The sequence below is a fragment of the Crocodylus siamensis genome, chromosome 7, assembly GCF_052110815.1.
Source record: "Crocodylus siamensis isolate JL-2025a chromosome 7, ASM5211081v1, whole genome shotgun sequence".
Classification (NCBI taxonomy): Eukaryota; Metazoa; Chordata; order Crocodylia; family Crocodylidae; genus Crocodylus; species Crocodylus siamensis.
Window position 1 is genome coordinate 491,439 of NC_143401.1, and position 16,451 is coordinate 507,889.

Consider the following 16,451-nt stretch of genomic DNA (forward strand, 5'->3'; position numbering starts at 1 on the left):
AATTCACCAGCTGTTCATTGCTCCTGGGAGAGACGCTGCCTCATGTCATCCTCTTTGGATCGGGATGCAGTGCTGCGGTTGGGCCCATCTCTGGTTTGCAAATCTTTGGGGGCGAGGGGCATAGCGTACAAGCAATCCCAATCGTTTTTCACCTTGTGTAAACTCCTATCGAGGCGCCTGTGGCTCCAGGTGAGAGATTCTGGTTGCACCTCTCGTCATGGTCACTCAGATGGGGCTGGTCCCCATGGTGGCTCATAAGGACAAGATGTTTGCACTTTATTTAATTGTTTCCCCTCATTTCAGTTTGCTCTGAGCCTCTCCTATCACCTGCAAAAGGGCATGACCCCAGGGCAGTTATTTTCCTGCTGTATTACCCATGTGGCAGTGTTTCTAGGGGCCTGGCACATGCTAGGTGCTGTGCAAACACAAAACAGCAAATGGTCCTTGCCCAAAGTGCTTGAGCTGATGTCTGCAGAGCGCTTTGGAGCCCCGACGGGCCAGCTGCATGCTTCGCATCTTCCCCTGGTTGAGGCTCATTGTGAGGGCAGGAAAGAAGAGACCTTCCCCCATGTACGCGTGAAGCTTTTACACAGTCTCAGTCAGCTGGGGCCGGCGTGTCCTTGGATTTCAGGGGAGTTGCACCTGATAGACCTGATTGCAGGGGAGGAATCAGGCCAGGTAGCTGCCTGGCTGTCCCAGATGTTCTGCAGAGAACAAATATTCTGCTTGCTAAGCAGAGTGAGCTGACAACCGCCACTCAGCACCATTAGGGTATTGCACAGAAAAGCCCAGATAATCGCTTCCAAATGCTGCGGAGGACGTTGGGGCAGCTGCAAACTGCAGCTGGGCAGGGAGATAGCGTTTCCTGCGATCCCTGCTTGGCATGTCCAGGGATGCAGGGGCACGTGTAGAAAAGCACCCTCCCGTGAGCTCTCGGAGGAGCTGAGGTGCTCCAGAGAGCTGGCACGGACCGGCCGCTGGGATTGTAAGGGGCAGAGAGGCATAAAGCATGCCCTGCAAGCCCCTGGGACTCACGCACTTGATGGCTCTCTGCCCCGTGCCTGGAGCTAGTACATGGGGAGCAGGGGGGCATTCACCCCATTGGAAGTGATGACCTGGGCTTCGCTGTGTAATAGGACATAGACGGACCGGGGCTGCGGGGTCTCGTGCTTGTCACTGCAGAGCAGGACAGTCCCTTAAATCCCCACCTCCATGTTTTCTGTCCACCTGCTTCTGCTTTTGCCTTAGACATTCGGGCATGCTGCAGGGGACAGGATATATCCCCCCAAGTCTAGCCCCCAGCCTAGCAGCCCTATGCAGTAATGGGGGCAGCGGGAAACTGGACCCTGCCAGGGCCTCCTCCTGGACCAGTGTCACAGGCGGCCGTTCCCCAGCCAGCCCCGGATGGGGGGAGCGGGGTAACGGGGGGAGCAGGCATCCGGCAGAGCCACACGTCAGGCGTGCCGGCGCAGGGTGCTCTCCGCGCTCTCCATTTCCCTGCTTTGAAATGATAAACAGCAGAGCGTGGCCATAACCACTCATTTGCAGGCTGCATTAAGCAAACCCCAAGGACCCTTTCAGAGGAGCAAAACAAGGCAGCTCGCTCTCCTCGGGTCCCATAAATATGGATAAGTGGCGGACAAAATAGAAGCAAAGCCATTGCAAAATGACTCCATTAGGGACACTGATCAAGAGGAGAGGGGGAGCTAATGGGGATGAGGGCCTCCAGGAGACACCTGCCTGCTGCATCAAGGGGCTGCAAATGTGCCTGGCCATGGAGGGAGCGTCGTCACCCTGGGGGGTGCATACTGTGTTCTTGTAGCGCGGGCGGTGGGATTGCACGTTCCTGGGCTGCGCGGCTCCACAAAGGCTGTAGGAAATCAATAACGCATGCAAATGCATGCAAATCCCCCCTGCCTTTAAAGATAGGGAAGCTTTTAAACATGCTAATTAGATGCATATTAATTTTGTAAACAGTCGCACTGTCAGATTCATAGCAACGGGCTTGCTATTCTCTTGACACGGGGAAGGTTTCGGAGGGAGGTTGCACGTTGAAGGCTTGGGGATGGAAGATGAAAATGCTTCAGGGGCAGGAGGGATGCCCATCTCCAGAGGAGGGGAAGGGCCAGGGAGGGCTGGTGAAGGAGAAGGTGCAGGGATAGAGGCAGCTGCAGTGATGGAGCTGGTGTAGCACGTGGGCTCGCAGGGATGGGGTGGGTCCCACGGCCCCGTGCAGCGCAACGCCGGGGGAGGCGACGGAGGTGGTCCGTGATGGCGGCCAGGCCGCGGGGCGCCCCTTACCTGGCTATGACAAACAGCACGCAGCTGACCCCCAGGTAGGCGAGCAGGATGTACATCCAAATGTCGGGAGACAAGGGGTTGAGGAAGGAAAACACACTGGGGTTGGTCCCGTTGGGCTTCCGGTACAGGATGCTGACCCCCAAGGTCATAAAGGGCTTGGAGAAGTCTATCGCTTTCTCCCGCACGTGTGTGATGGTGAGAGGAGCAACAGCCAAATCCGCTTTCTGCGCGGCGACACGGAGGAGAGAGACAGAGGGAGAGAGAAAGAAGCTGTTAGAAACCGAGGCGGCAGCGCTCTCCCCCGGCGATGCCCCGCCTGGGCACGGCCTGGCATCGCGCCGAGCTCAAAGCAGGGGTGAGGTGCACGCCGAGACCGGCTTCCTTGCAGGAGGGGCAGGGATTTGGGGGCAAGGGGTGAGATGGGGAAAGTACTCGGCTAGCAAGAGACGAGTCCCTTCCCCCAGTGCAGGGACCCGCTGGCCATTGACTCTTTGTGCTGGACGCAGGGAGAGGCCGCGGCTGGGAGACCCCGGGGAGAGGCACCCCAGCGCTGACACGACAGACAGAGGGTGGGAGGGGAAACCGAGGCACGGGGAGGTGGAGCTGACTTGCACACCGAAGCCGGGTGGCAGGAGCAGGACCCGGGCTCCCGGCCCCCCCCGAGGGCGACCACTGGGCTCCCTGCGCGGGTTGTCTGGAGGAGAGACCCTGCATTCGCTGGCTGGCCCCTCCGCCTCCCGGGGGCCCCAATCCTGCGTGGTGCTGAGCCCCCTCAGATCGGACTGTGGTCCCTTGCAGGCCCCGAAGCCCAGCCTCCCTCCCCGTGGCTGCGGTCTCTGCTGTCCCGCTCCCCTGTGTCGTGCAGACTCTGTCCAGGCTTTTGCACGTCGGGGCTTTGGTGGAGCTCGGGGACGCTCTGGTCTGGACCCCACTGAAACGCACAGCAAGACTCCCGCGATCTACCAAGGGCTTTGGAAAGGGATCTGGGGGTCATCATTGACTCCAAGATGAACATGGGCCGGCAGTGTGGGGACACGGTCAGGAAGGCCAACCGCACCTTGTCGTGCATCCACAGATGCATCTCGAGCAGGGCCAGGGAGGTGATCCTTCCCCTCTGTGCGGCACTGGTCAGGCCGCAGCTGGAGTACTGCGTCCAGTTCTGGGCGCCACACTTCAAGAGGGATGTGGACAGCATGGAGAGGGTCCAGAGGAGGCCACTCGCATGGTCGGGGGCAGCAGGGCAGGCCCTACGAGGAGAGGCGACGGGACCTGAACCTGTTCAGCCTCCGCAAGAGAAGGCTGAGGGGGATCTTGTGGCCTGTTACAAACTACTCAGGGGGGATCAGCAGGCATTGGGGGGTCCCTGTTCCCCCGAGCACCGCCAGGAGTGACCAGGAATAGCAGTCACAAGCTGGCAGAGGGCAGGTTTAGGCTAGATATCAGGAGGCGCGACTTCACAGTCAGGGCGGCTAGGGTCTGGAACCAGCTTCCAAGAGAGGTGGTGCTGGCTCCTACCCTGGGGGGCTTTAAGAGGAGGTTAGATGAACATCTTGCTGGGGTCGTTTGACCCCAGTACTCTTTCCTGCCATGGCAGGGGGTCGGACTAGATGATCTGCTCAGGTCCCTTCCGACCCTACAAACTATGAAACTATGAAACTATGCACTCAGACCCCCTGTCGTGGCTCAGCTATTACCCTCAGCCCTTCAGGGTGGGGTGAGAGGCGCAGATGCTACAACTGAATTCACAAAAGCATCTTCCACCGATGGGAAGCAACGCGTCGAGGTGCGGGGGCCACCGCGACACAGGCCAGGTACGCGATGAGACGACACTAGCTCAAGTTTTCTGGGGGCCCTGCTCGGACCGGCCCTGGGTTTTGCAGAGGAGTGCTGGGCTCTGTGTTTAATAACCACCTTTAGCAACTCTCCTGCCCAGCTTCAGCTGATCCTCGGTGCAGGAAGACGGCATGTAGGAGAGGCGGGTGCTGTATTTGCAGGGGCTTTTTCCTGCACGGGTTCTGCTCGGAAATGGGTGAGCCTTCATCAGCAGTCAGCAAGATTATACTTCACAGCATCCTAAAAGGTGTCTGTGACCTTCCTTCCTCCTGCAGCACAGCACTTAGCAGCCAGCAAGTGCGTCCGCCGCAGAGGACATGCGTTCTGGCCTTCATCTCAATGTTGCTCCAAGTACACGGTGTCACAGAGGGAGGCCAGGCCAGAAATTAAGTTGCAGGAAGTAATATCCTAGCAGCGTGAGGCAGAGAGTTCATTTTCTTTCCCCACCATTGGCTTCAGGATGAAACCAGAGAGGCTTTGCATACAGAAGCCCCGAAGTGCCGAGACGCAGGGGCTGCGGGAGCAGGGTGGTGCGCGACCGCCACATGGGAAGGACAAGGTGATGCATTTCGTACCCTGCTCCTCTTCCCTGTCCCGTCTTGGCAACAGCTCCCATGAAAAGCTGCAGCTAATTAATGGTGAAATTCATAGTGTAAGGCCTAAGCACCACTTAAGCTGTAAATGGGGCCTCAGTGGGTCATGTCCTTTGTCCTGGCTTTCTGCACAACCGTGTATTTCACACGAAGAAGCTATTTGCATGGCTTCGGTGGCTGGTTTTATTGAAAGGCGAGGTCCCGGCCTTTTCTGGTAGTCTGTTTGCTTTTAGGTAATGCCTGCATTAACATCCTTGTGCGCACATTCAGAGTTCAGAGGAGCACATTACAAAAGAAAAACTAAATACCAGAAGCCCTTTCAGGCCACCGGCTGCCTGGCCGCTAGGAACGGGCAAAGTCGTTCAGCCGGGATCCAAAGCAGTTGTGAAGCATAAACCACAAACCAGCCGACCGGGGCTCATGGCTCAGGCAAGCCCTTAGTTATGTATTTGTGGTGTCACCACCGTCCTGCTGCCTGGGTTTTTACTTGAAGCAGGACCTTCAAGATACCCCGCACGAGCTGTTCCTCCAGCAACTGCTGTTTGCAGCCGTGCAGGCGGGACAGGAGCGGGGGCCTGCCGCACCGCCAGAGCAGGGGTCTCGTCGCCGCCTGGGGACGCCAGGCGCTGCTCTGATAATCGGGAGAGACAAGGGAGGTGCTCGAAGGGACCTAACGAGATGAAGGAGACTAATACAGCAGAAATCGGGACTTTTGGCAGAAAGGCCAGCCTGGGCTCTGGGTGAGTTTGGAGAGGCTAAGCTAAACTCTGCCCCGGATGCTGCCTCAGCCTCCAAATGCCAGTGAAATCCATCCTCGGAGATGAAGGTATCAGAGCACGAGCAGGGCCTGCCCCGTGTTCCCAAAAGCTGAAGGAAGCCTGTTTCCCAGCCGGCTGCTCAGGGGATGCAGGCAGCCCTGGGCCTGCAGCGCACGCTCGGCTTCCCAGCGTGACCGCTGCCGACGCGCGGAGCCGGCGACGTGGCTCTGCCGCTGCAGGCGGAGGAGGTCTCCTCTGTGGCAGGGACTCCCTGCCCTTCAGGTTCATGTGCTTCACAGGCGTTTGCAGCAGCCAAGAGCAGTGTCTGCGACCGCGCGGGAGTGTGCATCGTCCACCCGGCTTTGCGAGCAAGCTATTTGCTACGGGACTCAAACACTGCCGGGGCCAGATTCTCAGGTGTAAATGCCACAGGCCAGTTGCTCCTAAACACCGACCTGGGCCACTTAGGAGCACAGTTTCACACTGGTTTTGTCCCTTTGCCCTGTCTCCTCACTCAAGCTAGCACAGGATCTAATTTTCCCAGGCAGACTAGGCAGGCTGTAATGTTGACCCATCTGTTCCCTACAGCCAGGCTCCCCCCATGCTGTTTCATCGGGCAGCTTAAAAAAATTGCTCCAGGGATGAACCGACGCTGGACAAAAAGAGGATTCGCCAGCCCAGGCTTGTCCCTGCAGCTGGAAACGGCGAAGCCTCAGGTCTAGCACTATGCGAGTGCCCCATCTCCAAAGGTCCTTTATGCATGCGTGCCATTCAGAGGCGGGGAGAGCGACGGCTGCTAACCCCTCCGTGTGGAAGTGCTGCCCCGCGGGCCCGGGGCAGAGATCATGTGCTGCACGGCTCGACTCCAGCCCACTTCTCCCTGCAGGCGTGCTCGACCCGGACACCTCCCTGGGGGCACATGGAGACCCGCAAGCTAATGTCACTCATCCCTTTTATATTGCAGGCGCCAGGAGGCAAGGCCTGCATCTCTGACCGCTGCCTTGCACGCTGCCAGGCACGCTCAGTACTGAATGTCCACACGCAATGCTCACCCATCATCTGGTTCTGAAACACTAATTAGCTGCCGGAGCAAATGTGAAGCGTTTTAGCCCATACAAAACACATGGTCCAGCTCAATCACAGGTTGAGTGTTGCAGGCAGGGACCCCTGGGTGAAAATCTCTGGCTTACTTTGTGCTGCAAGTCAGACTGACTATCTCTTCTGGCCGTGGACGTCTATGGAAAGTGCTAAAGAAACCTCTTGGACTTCAGGTGTGCTGGCGGGGGTTATTCCCCCCTATGGAAAATAGTCTCCTCTGTGGGCCCCTCCCCATAGCAAAGGCCTCTACTCCAAAGCACAGGCTCTAGAGCTGCTCCAGGAGAAGCTGCAAGAATTTTTTTCATATATTTTGTATTCCATGTCAAATTAGCCAAATTAGTTCCAAATCTTATCAATTTGAGCAAAACTCAACCATTCCAAAAACCGTATCGATCGAGCGGGCAGAACTGCAGTCATCCCAAACTCCATGTGTGGTGCTGCAACTGGCGAGCATCCTCCACCCCAGGCCCGTCACCCTGGGACTTCGGATGCTCCCCGGTCCATCGGCAGGTATCCTACTTGCACGGCCAAGCCGCAGGTCTTGGGATTCAGATGCTCCCAGATACTACAGGCAAGCATCCTTCAGAGACGCCCTACGCTTGATGCTAGCCCACAAGAGGCCGAGAAGCGACGGGAAGCTGCAAGAATTCCCTTAGCGCGGGCAAAACCAGTTGCTCTGAGGCCAAGGCGTTGCTCGAGGACCCCACTGAGCAGCTCCCAGCTACGAATCGGACCCTCGCGCCTTTGGTGATGAATGTCACACACAGCTAGAAGGGAGGGGGTGTTCGACAGCCTGCGCAGGACAGCGTCCGACCCCCCTTCCCAGCCTGGCGCTGCTGCTTCCCCTCCTGCCAGACTGAGACTCGGGGTAACACGGGCCTTCTTATAACGGCAACAACCCTGCCCTACCCCACCCCGCGGGGCTGAAGCCGGCGCGTGACAGCTGCTCACAGCCGGGCTGGCAAACAAAGCAGGCACCAGGGTACATATTGACTCAGGAAACTGAAATGCCGCGGCACTTATTAAGCCAACCTGAGCTAGGTATTTGCACAAGCTAATTGTGTGTGTGTTGCCGGAGATATGGGGACATCGCGCACGCTCTGGCTGCACAGTTGTTCTTCCGGTGCCGGCGTGCTCGGACCGCTGTCCTGCCGTGCTGCGGCCGCGGCGCTCGTCCTCCCACGCTGCTCTGACCGGCCTCTGCCTCCTCACCTCCGTCTCTGCCTTTCGGCTCACCTGTGCCACCCTCTCGCCTCCTCCCAGCCTGCTTCGACCCCCAGCGGGATGACCCCCATCCTGCCCGGGGCTGCGCTTGCTGCCAGGTCGTGGCCTGCCCCGTCTCACTCGCCCCGTAACCTCCTCGAGGCACGAGCTGCATCGTCCTTGCTCCCGAATTACCACCACGTGCCGGCTTGGCTGCAGAATCGGTGACCCCCCTCCTTTCCCTGCTTGCCTCCTGGGGAGACGCCAGGCTCCGTCTCTCTGGCTCGGTCAGTCATAGAGCCGCAGATGAGGAGGGTTGAAGGGACCTCAGGAGCCGCATCTAGTCCATCCCCCTGCTCCAAGCAGGTCCAGCCCCGACTACATCATCCAGCCAAGCTTTAAACACCTCCAAGGATGGAGACCCCCCACCTCTCTGGGGAGCCTGGTCCAGTGCTTCACTGTCTTCCTCATGAGAAAATTTATCCTAATTTCTAACCTCAACTCCCCTCTATCTGACACTGGGAGGGGCCTCCTGTGGGCTCTCCCCCACCAGGCATGGGGGCCAGCCCCCCTTTACCGGTGCAGACGCCGGGGTGAGAGCGGGGCTTGGACGGTCCCGAAAGCTGCCCTGCCCCTGCCCCTGCCCCTGCCCCGGCCATTGCAGGAGTTGTGGGCACGGGCCAGACCTGGCTTTTCGTGGCTGCTCTTGCAACATGGGTGCGAATGCAAACATTGCTTGGTCAGCGAACGCATGTAACACTGGTGCTGAATGATGGAAGAAAACAGCCGGGCGTACGCTCAGCTCTGACCTGCACACGAACATTAAGCACTGCTGCAGGTGCTGCGAGCCCCCGGGGAGGCAAGCACTTGTTTCCTCTCTCCCACGGGGATCCTCCTCAGAGAGCAATACTGTGATGAGTCCTGAAATACCCTGGAGCCCATCGCGCCAGGGGTTGTGTTCGCACGTAATGAGAGCCTGCAACGGATTTACTATCTAAATGGGCAAGACAGGCAAGGGACGCAGAGGTCTGGGGAGGCAGAGGGACTTGCAGAAGATCCCTTCAAGTCAGTGGCAGACGCTGGACTAGAGCCCAGTATGTCTGACTGCAAACCAGAGCTCAAGGCACTGCGGTGCGCTGCCTGCCCCCCTCGCCCTTGCCCCTGCCCCCTCCTGGATGCTGCTCCAGCGCCGGACACGCAGGTGCTGGAGCGCAGCGTCACGTCTTGCTTCCCGCTTTCTCCTCAATGTCAGGCTCAAGCAGCAGAGAATACAAAATGCACCTCCGAACCGAGCGCATTACTTTCTTCCCTTCCTGGGGCGATAGCTTGCAAATGAATGCCAGGCTAAGAGGCACTTGAAACAAACGGCCGCCCAGCACAGGAGCATTACTCAGAACGGGGCCACGTGGCTGCGCTATGCAATTCCACCATCATTTACTGTCAATAAATGTCCATTTATTGTGAAAGCGTTAAATCAGCTGTCATAAATTGTCCCCCAGGACAGATATTATGTCTTCTCCGTGCTTACCCATCGTCAGGGATTTCCATTAGCAACACTGTGATTTCTCATGCCATCCGAATTCCCACGTGGAATTTCAGACTGAACGGAAATACGCTTCGTCACGTATAGCCTCAGCCCAGGAGCGGCTTTGCTTGTGTGCACACGTGCTTAGAAACCTCCAGCACACCCTTCCTCTGGGTGCAGGTCCGAAGAGCCTGTTCCTCACGAGACTTTAGGATGCCGGTTTCTCTTATAGCTTGAGTTGGTAAATGAAATTTTACACAGCACCAATGCGCAACGGGGGTTTAATTGCATTTGTTGTAACTTTTAGTGCAGGGCTGGTGAAGGCAACGGGCAGGCCCAGGGGGTGCCTAGTTTAACCAGACGGAGCTTCTGCCCCATCCCCATCCCCATCCCCATCCCCATCCGCACGCACCAGGCCTGCCCAGCATGACTGCGTGAGGGCCGTTCGGTCTCCAAAGGCCTTTCCCAGCCTGGCTTCTCTGGTGGGCAGCTGCTGGGCTGTGCTGGGCTGGGGACCGACAGAGCCCGGTCCACGGGGAAGGGACCCAGTGCCCCCAGGGCTGTTTCACGCCACCCCGATGGGCAGCTCTGCCTGGGTCACGAAGGACCGGGTGGGGGGATTACGCCCAACTCTGGCAAAACGAGCAGTAAGAGATTGGAGAGTGAACCGCCAGATTCCTGCCCCGTGGCGCTGCAGTGATGCTGCATTACAGCCTCAAAATACCTGGCATTATAGGACATCTGGGCCGGTGCATGCTCAGATTTGCTGCCACGGGGGTCAGAGCCCCTCGTTCAGAGCCGCGCAGCCAGGCGAGCTCAGCACTCGGGCCCACCTTGCCCTCCCTCCCCTGGGCTGCGGGTCCTCTCCTTGGACGCCCTTTGCAGCCCAGGCGGAAGGTCACTGTGACAGCGCGCTGCGCTCGCTTCTCCGATGTCCTCCCCGGCAAAGCACCACCTGCTCCCCCCGCCCGCTGCTGACACGTCCAAGGCAGCTCCCGGTGCCTTGCATCAGCAGCTCCCATCCGTCTTGGTCATTCCAGACACTAAACAGCCATTGCAACCACTGTAGCCTCGTGTCTAACGAAGTGTGAAATTCAGTCCGGGAGGGGGGCGAAACCCGAGTGCAGGCACCGCTGCTTCAGCTGTCTGTGGGCAGCCTGCGGCGCTCCCTCGAACTGCACAGGCTGCAAGCCGTCTGCACCGGGTGCGTATCACTAGCCCGTGCACTCAGCAGCTCACAGGATCCTGCGATTTCATGCTTTGACCCAGGTGCTCCAAGCTGCACCCACGAGGGGCAGATGCTCGAGGTGGCCAGGGGGTTGGCTGCACGTCAAATTTCTGAACCGGGTGGTCTCAACGGGGGCTTCCTCGTGTGCAGTTTCAAAGGAGCTCCCTCTCCCATTGCAAGGCTTTTCTAATCCAGTTCGGAGTGCATCTAATCTCCCCCCTGTGCAAAAATACCAGTCAATGGAGGCTCCTTCCCCACAGGCCTCTCTGTGGATGGAAAGCCCCAGCTGGGCACAATGAAATGGCTTCACTTCTCCTTTTTTAATGTCTTACATAAACACTTCTATAAAACGTAACGACTTGCAGATAAAATAAACAGTGGCTTTGCACAGGGCCGTGTGATAGTTAACAAATCACTCCAAGACAACACCTAGCTGGGCCTGTTACAGGGCAATGAAGAGCTGTGGATGCTGCGGCTAAAACTTGGGGAAACTTCCCAGATACCAGCAGCTGTGCCCCTTTGCTCCAAGCCCTCCGTCCCTTCTCCTACTATCTAGCTTAAGGCTGCCAAGACAACGGCACTGTTCGGTAGCTGGGTGGATCCCATGACGTGGAAACAATGCTGATATTTCACAATGATTCAGGCGCCCACGTTCGACTTAAAAACCCGGGCCATCTCTGCAGCTGATACAGCAACCGTGAAACCGCGCGCTGGCGCACTCCAGGAGCAGGGCGCTGGGCTGAGCACCGTCAGAGAGGTGCCCTGCTGCATCGCGAAGGGTTGGATGTGGCCTGTCCCGCACAGACATGGCTCTGTACAGACACGCACCAGGTCCAGTGAGCCGGGGCGCCCAGGAGACAGGAGACCTTCTCTGTGTCTTTCTCCATCCTTAATAGTAGCACGGGATCAAGTGAGCTAACGCCCACGATCATCACTGCAAGCGGCAAGGCTGTGGAAGCACCTCACTTCTCATCTGGGAGTGACAATCTGTCCTCCGTTTATCCTAGGCGTCAAGCATGCAGCACCTGGGGGGGCGTGCCGACATCTCCTAATTGCATGCGCGGGGCGTTATCGTCGTCAGTCTGATATTGCAAAGCCGAAGCGTGGCGCTGCTGCTTCTCCCGCGCCGGAGAGGAGATGAATGATTGTAGAGCTGCACTAAGCGATGGACGGTTGTGACCCTAATCATAATGGCATCATGCCAGGATGAATGGATTTATCTAGTATAGCCAATCACGGTTAACGGGGTCTCCTGTATCATCCTGCAATGCCCTCCTGCCTTGAGGAAATTGTTTCACGTGCTGATGATGAACACAGCAGTGGGAAAATACAGGACCTGAGAGGAAGCTACATGATACAGGGCAGGGTCTGGGTGCCGGGACACCTCCATCCATTCCCTGTCTCTGCCACAAAGCTGCTGTGCACCTTTGGTCAAGCCACTTAGTATTTCAACTACAACAAGCAAACATAAATGAGCCTATTGCACAGCCTAGATCCAGCTCTACACAGCAGTGCAATGAAGGCAGGGTGACAGGGCAGCTCTCCCAAGCACCAACATAGGGAGGGGTGGAAAGAAATGCTGCTGCTGCTGCCATGGTGCAATCGTGACAGCAGCAGCCAGAAATCTCCGTTGTCCCCACATGTTGCAGCTCCCCGGGCGCCCAGGGTGTTGCTCTGCCTCTACCTCGACGTGCCCTTTTATAGCTGAAATGTTCCAACTGCTTGACAAATGACCGTGGTCACGTGCAAGTGAAAACGGCGTGTTTTAAAAGTGTGCAGCCAGACTGGTCCTAGCTCAAGAAATGCCATTGCTGCTGTCCTGGCAGCCTTTTTACCTCCGGCTTTAGCAAAGGAAGGTTTCACAGTCTTTAACATCCGTGAAAAAGGAGCAGCCACAGGGAGGTATGTGCCTGATGGGCCCCTGTGCCCCACAACCAAGCAGCCTTTTCTTGCAGTGCAGCTCAGCGAAGTCCCTTTCAGTGTGTCAGGATCGCAGCCCCGCATCCAGGGAGGGAGCTCAGGGCAGCGCGGGACACGGACAACAGCTGAGGGCTTCTCCTCACACCAGGGGAACAGGAATGCAGCTTCCAGTGGTCTTTCCACCTCCCTCCCCTCACACCCCGATGGCCTGTAGACTTCCAGGACATGACTTTTCCCACGGTCCAGGCAGCAACCTGCGAGTCCCAAGGGCACAGAGCAGCAGATGGGAGGGCCCGTGGTGCCTTGAAAGGCATCGCTGCTGATGCAAACCCTTGTGTGAGGCTTGCACGTCAGAGCGGGCTGACTGCCGCTTAGGATCTGCCACCGTGGTCCATCCAGTCATTGGACTGATACGCTGTGGGGGGAGCATATGGTAATGTAGCCTTTTAATGGACAAGTCAGGACTATTTTTATACAGGTAAAAGCATCAACAGGCTCCTTTCCTCCTTCCACACCGCTTTGCTTTGCAGGCTTACGGGAGCCAGGCACGATGAGAACGGTGGGTCGGAGCCCGGGAATGTCTGCCAGGGCACCACAAGCGAGGTGGCCCCGTTATGAGGCAGCTGTCTCCTTTGGGCCTGACCCCCTGCCAGCCGCCCCGGTCTGCCTGACTCTTTGAAGGGAGTTTTGGTTGTGTCTGCAGTACAGATGCTGCACGCGCGAACCGCTGGCCCCTCACAGGTGCAAACAGAAGTGAGCTTCCACGGGGGCAGCCAACTGGCTTCGTTGGCTACCAGCTCTTGGGCTCAAAGCCTGTCCCTTGCAACCCCCCCGAGCACACTGCATCTGGGGGCTCGGCCAGGATGGTGCAGATAGGCATCCAGCAGGCACAGAAAGCAAAAGCACGTTGGGCAGCACTAGGGCAGACGCAGAGGATGTTGGCAGCGGTTCTTAGATCAGAGGCATGGCTCAATCCAGTCCAGCGCGACCACAAGGCCTTCCAGGGCAGCACCCAGAAGGATCTCGCTGACGTGTGCCTCTGCCTGCTGGGAAGCCGCGGGCCCTGCTTCAGCACATGCCCTGCAACGGAGACCGCGCATTGCACCCGCCATGCTGTGAGCAAGGGAGGCTGCCACAGCCACACCGCTCTAGCACGCTTTCTGGAAGGCTGCGAATTGAATGATTTCCCTTGATTCAGTGCATCTCATCCATGCCGCACACCATGCATGGGGTGGTGGAAGAAAGGAGCGGCTGGCCCGTCCCGGGGGGCGAGTTCTCAAAGCAGTCCTCAGTAGTACCCGAGCTCCTACAGTCACATCCCTGTGACACTGGTCACTTCAATGGAGTGACTGGATTTACTCCACTGGATGTGGCCCTTGAAAGTGAAGGTCTTGGGGGAGAGTGCCCCCCTTCTGATAGCACAGAAGCGTAATATATATTGCACATGGGAGGAAAATAGCTTACTACTGCTGCACAGGGAGGTGGTAGTACACAGTCTGTCCCTGGGGCAGTGTTCCTCCTTACAAACCAGAAACTGGTCAACTGCAGGAGTGTGCTGACACACTCTGCTAGCACGGCGCTCTGCCCTGAGACCCACCAGCCCACCCCTGGGAGCCATGCACATAGGGAAAGTATCTCCAGATCATTTTGGTGAATATATATAGTTTAGCAGATACTAGCATGCATATATATATATATATATATAGTATGTGTGTGCGTGTATACAGACACATACACACACATACATATATACACACACACACTATATATACTACTGTATATACACTATATACTAGTATGTGCCTATATGTGTGTAATTAATATATTAATTATTTTTAATTTATTATTATTTTTCATTTATTCATGTCATCAATTATTTTTCACTATATTAATTATTTTTATTTTTCAAAAATTGTGTGTGTGTGTGTATACACACTAAACAGCTACCAGAATCTGCTTTGGGAAGTCTGAAGGCAGTGTACCAAGCTGCAGTTTATTTATGGGCATCTTCCAGTGACACTTTGTTCTGCATCTCAATATGCTCCATATTCAAATTCTGGTCCATTATCAAGGCCTCCCACTCCAGCCCCGACCTTCTCAAGGAGCGCGTGTAATCCCACAACCTCCGAACAGCTGTTCAGCAGAGTGCATTGCATCCCCAGGGCAGAGGCAGCTCTGCTGAGTGCGTGAAGGAGACAGGGCTGCCAGGAGAGATATCCTAGACTAGGAAGGATGGGCTGAAAGAGCCGCAGCAAGCACCAGGAGCTGGGGGTAGCCAGGAAGCCAGAGCACTGTCATTTGTTCCCTGGCTTTTTCTCCCATCCTATCTTTCCAGATCAAACAAAAACAAGGTTTTAGTTTCCCTGCTAAAGCCAGGCCTTTGTAACAGAGATGGCTGGTGCAGAAAGGAACGTGTGACCTAGCAAAGCATTAGCCCTGTGGGGAAACAGCCCAGACCTCTGAGGTGTATTTTTTCTGCTCCTTGAATTTCACTGGAAGCAGAAACACAGGAACAGATGTGATCCCAAGGAGCTTGCAACAGACCTTGGCCGCCACGTAAACTGAGATGTCACACGCTACCCTGCAGCTGGCATTGCATTGCTTTGCCTTCCCTTCCACTTCTCCAGGGCCCTTCATTGCAGGAACACGGAGCTTTCCACAAATGCAGATGGAGCCCCATGTTACCTTTTTTCAAGCAGAAAATCCTCATCCTCTCCACTTGCCGATGGGAAAAGTGCAGCACAGAGATATGGGCAGCCTCTCTCCAAGGTCATAGAGGGCACGTGAAGTGGATGCAGGAACAGATCCCAGATCTCCCGACGTCCAGACCTGTGATCTAAGACAATGGTCCATTATCTATTCACAGTGTGGCTAATTTACTGGAATGAGTCACCCAGCAAATACTTTCCCATCACAGCAACACAGCTGCTACACGGAGCGGCTTGGGATTTGGGGGTTTTGTTAGCTTTTTTTGGCTTTTTTTTCCTTTGGCCTCATTCTGCTTAGGCAATGGTTTCGTATTGGAGCCAGGACCTTTAGAGGTGGTCTAGGAGGTTGAATCACTTGAATGGGATAATGACCGCAAAATCGCTGTGTTGCTAAAAAGCCGGGGCTGCTTGCCTCGCTGCAAGCAGACAGGTCCATTTGTCCTCATCTCCTCTCCCGGAGGCCTGATTCTGGGTGTGACCTCCCGGAGCAACGGGGCTGTCCGAGGCAGCTGCAGGGTCACGGGACGAGCTGGAAGCAAAGCGTCTCCTCGGGAAGCTGCGTGACCTCCGGCAGGAGTGGAGGCTGCAGACGCTGCGGGAGCGAAGCTGCTGGAGGGTCCCCGTGTTTACCATGCTCTTGGCAAGGGATGCAAAAGCAAGAGCGCAGCTGCTCTGTTTGGGGAGACGGAGGGAGGCAGGGGGGTCCCTTGTCCTTTCCCTGAGCCAAGCCCTTTGAGGAAACCGGCTGCCCTTACAAAATAAAGGAGCTGACCCCTGCACAAGGCTCCACCGAAGGGTCCCGGCTGCTTGCCGTGAGAGGGGGTCCTGAGACGAAGCCCGAGGTCCGTGCCGGGCAGCACCTCCCAGCCTGCGTGCTGAAGCTGCCCCCGCTCATGGACCCGGGGGTGTTGAACAAGGTTAATGATGATTTCACAAATGACAAGTATCTCCTGCTTCGGAGTAGCCAAAACAGCGGTGCCAATTTAAGGGATTTAAACATTTTCAGCTGCACATGAACGTGGCGGAAAGCACTCTCTGCAGGGCCCGCTGGGAAGTGCTCGTGAGAGGAAGGATGCTCTGCTGGAAAAACGACGGAAAGCCCTTCCCTTGCTAAGCTTGTGTGATAGACGGACAGGCAGCTGTGCTACCAATCCACCCCCAGTCCTTTCCCTTGCATCTCCCTATTATTTATGGCTCTGTCTGTCTCTGTCGCCTGCCTGGAGCCTTACCCGGGGCGGTGCCACCGTCCCTTCTTCTCGTCCCCCGAGGAAGTGCCAGCGGGGG

General features: G+C 56.7%; 1 protein-coding gene across 4 annotated transcripts in view; it reads right to left on the reverse strand.

Annotated features, from left to right (window-relative positions):
- GRIK3 (glutamate ionotropic receptor kainate type subunit 3) overlaps positions 1-16,451 on the reverse strand; it is a 168,152-nt gene that overhangs the window by 27,672 nt on the left and 124,029 nt on the right. For all 4 annotated transcript variants that reach the window (XM_090056718.1, XM_090056715.1, XM_090056717.1 and 1 more), the window contains exon 11: positions 2,302-2,525. In XM_090056718.1, the coding sequence (XP_089912844.1) occupies positions 2,302-2,525 (224 nt within the window). The remainder of the gene's footprint in view (positions 1-2,301; positions 2,526-16,451) is intronic.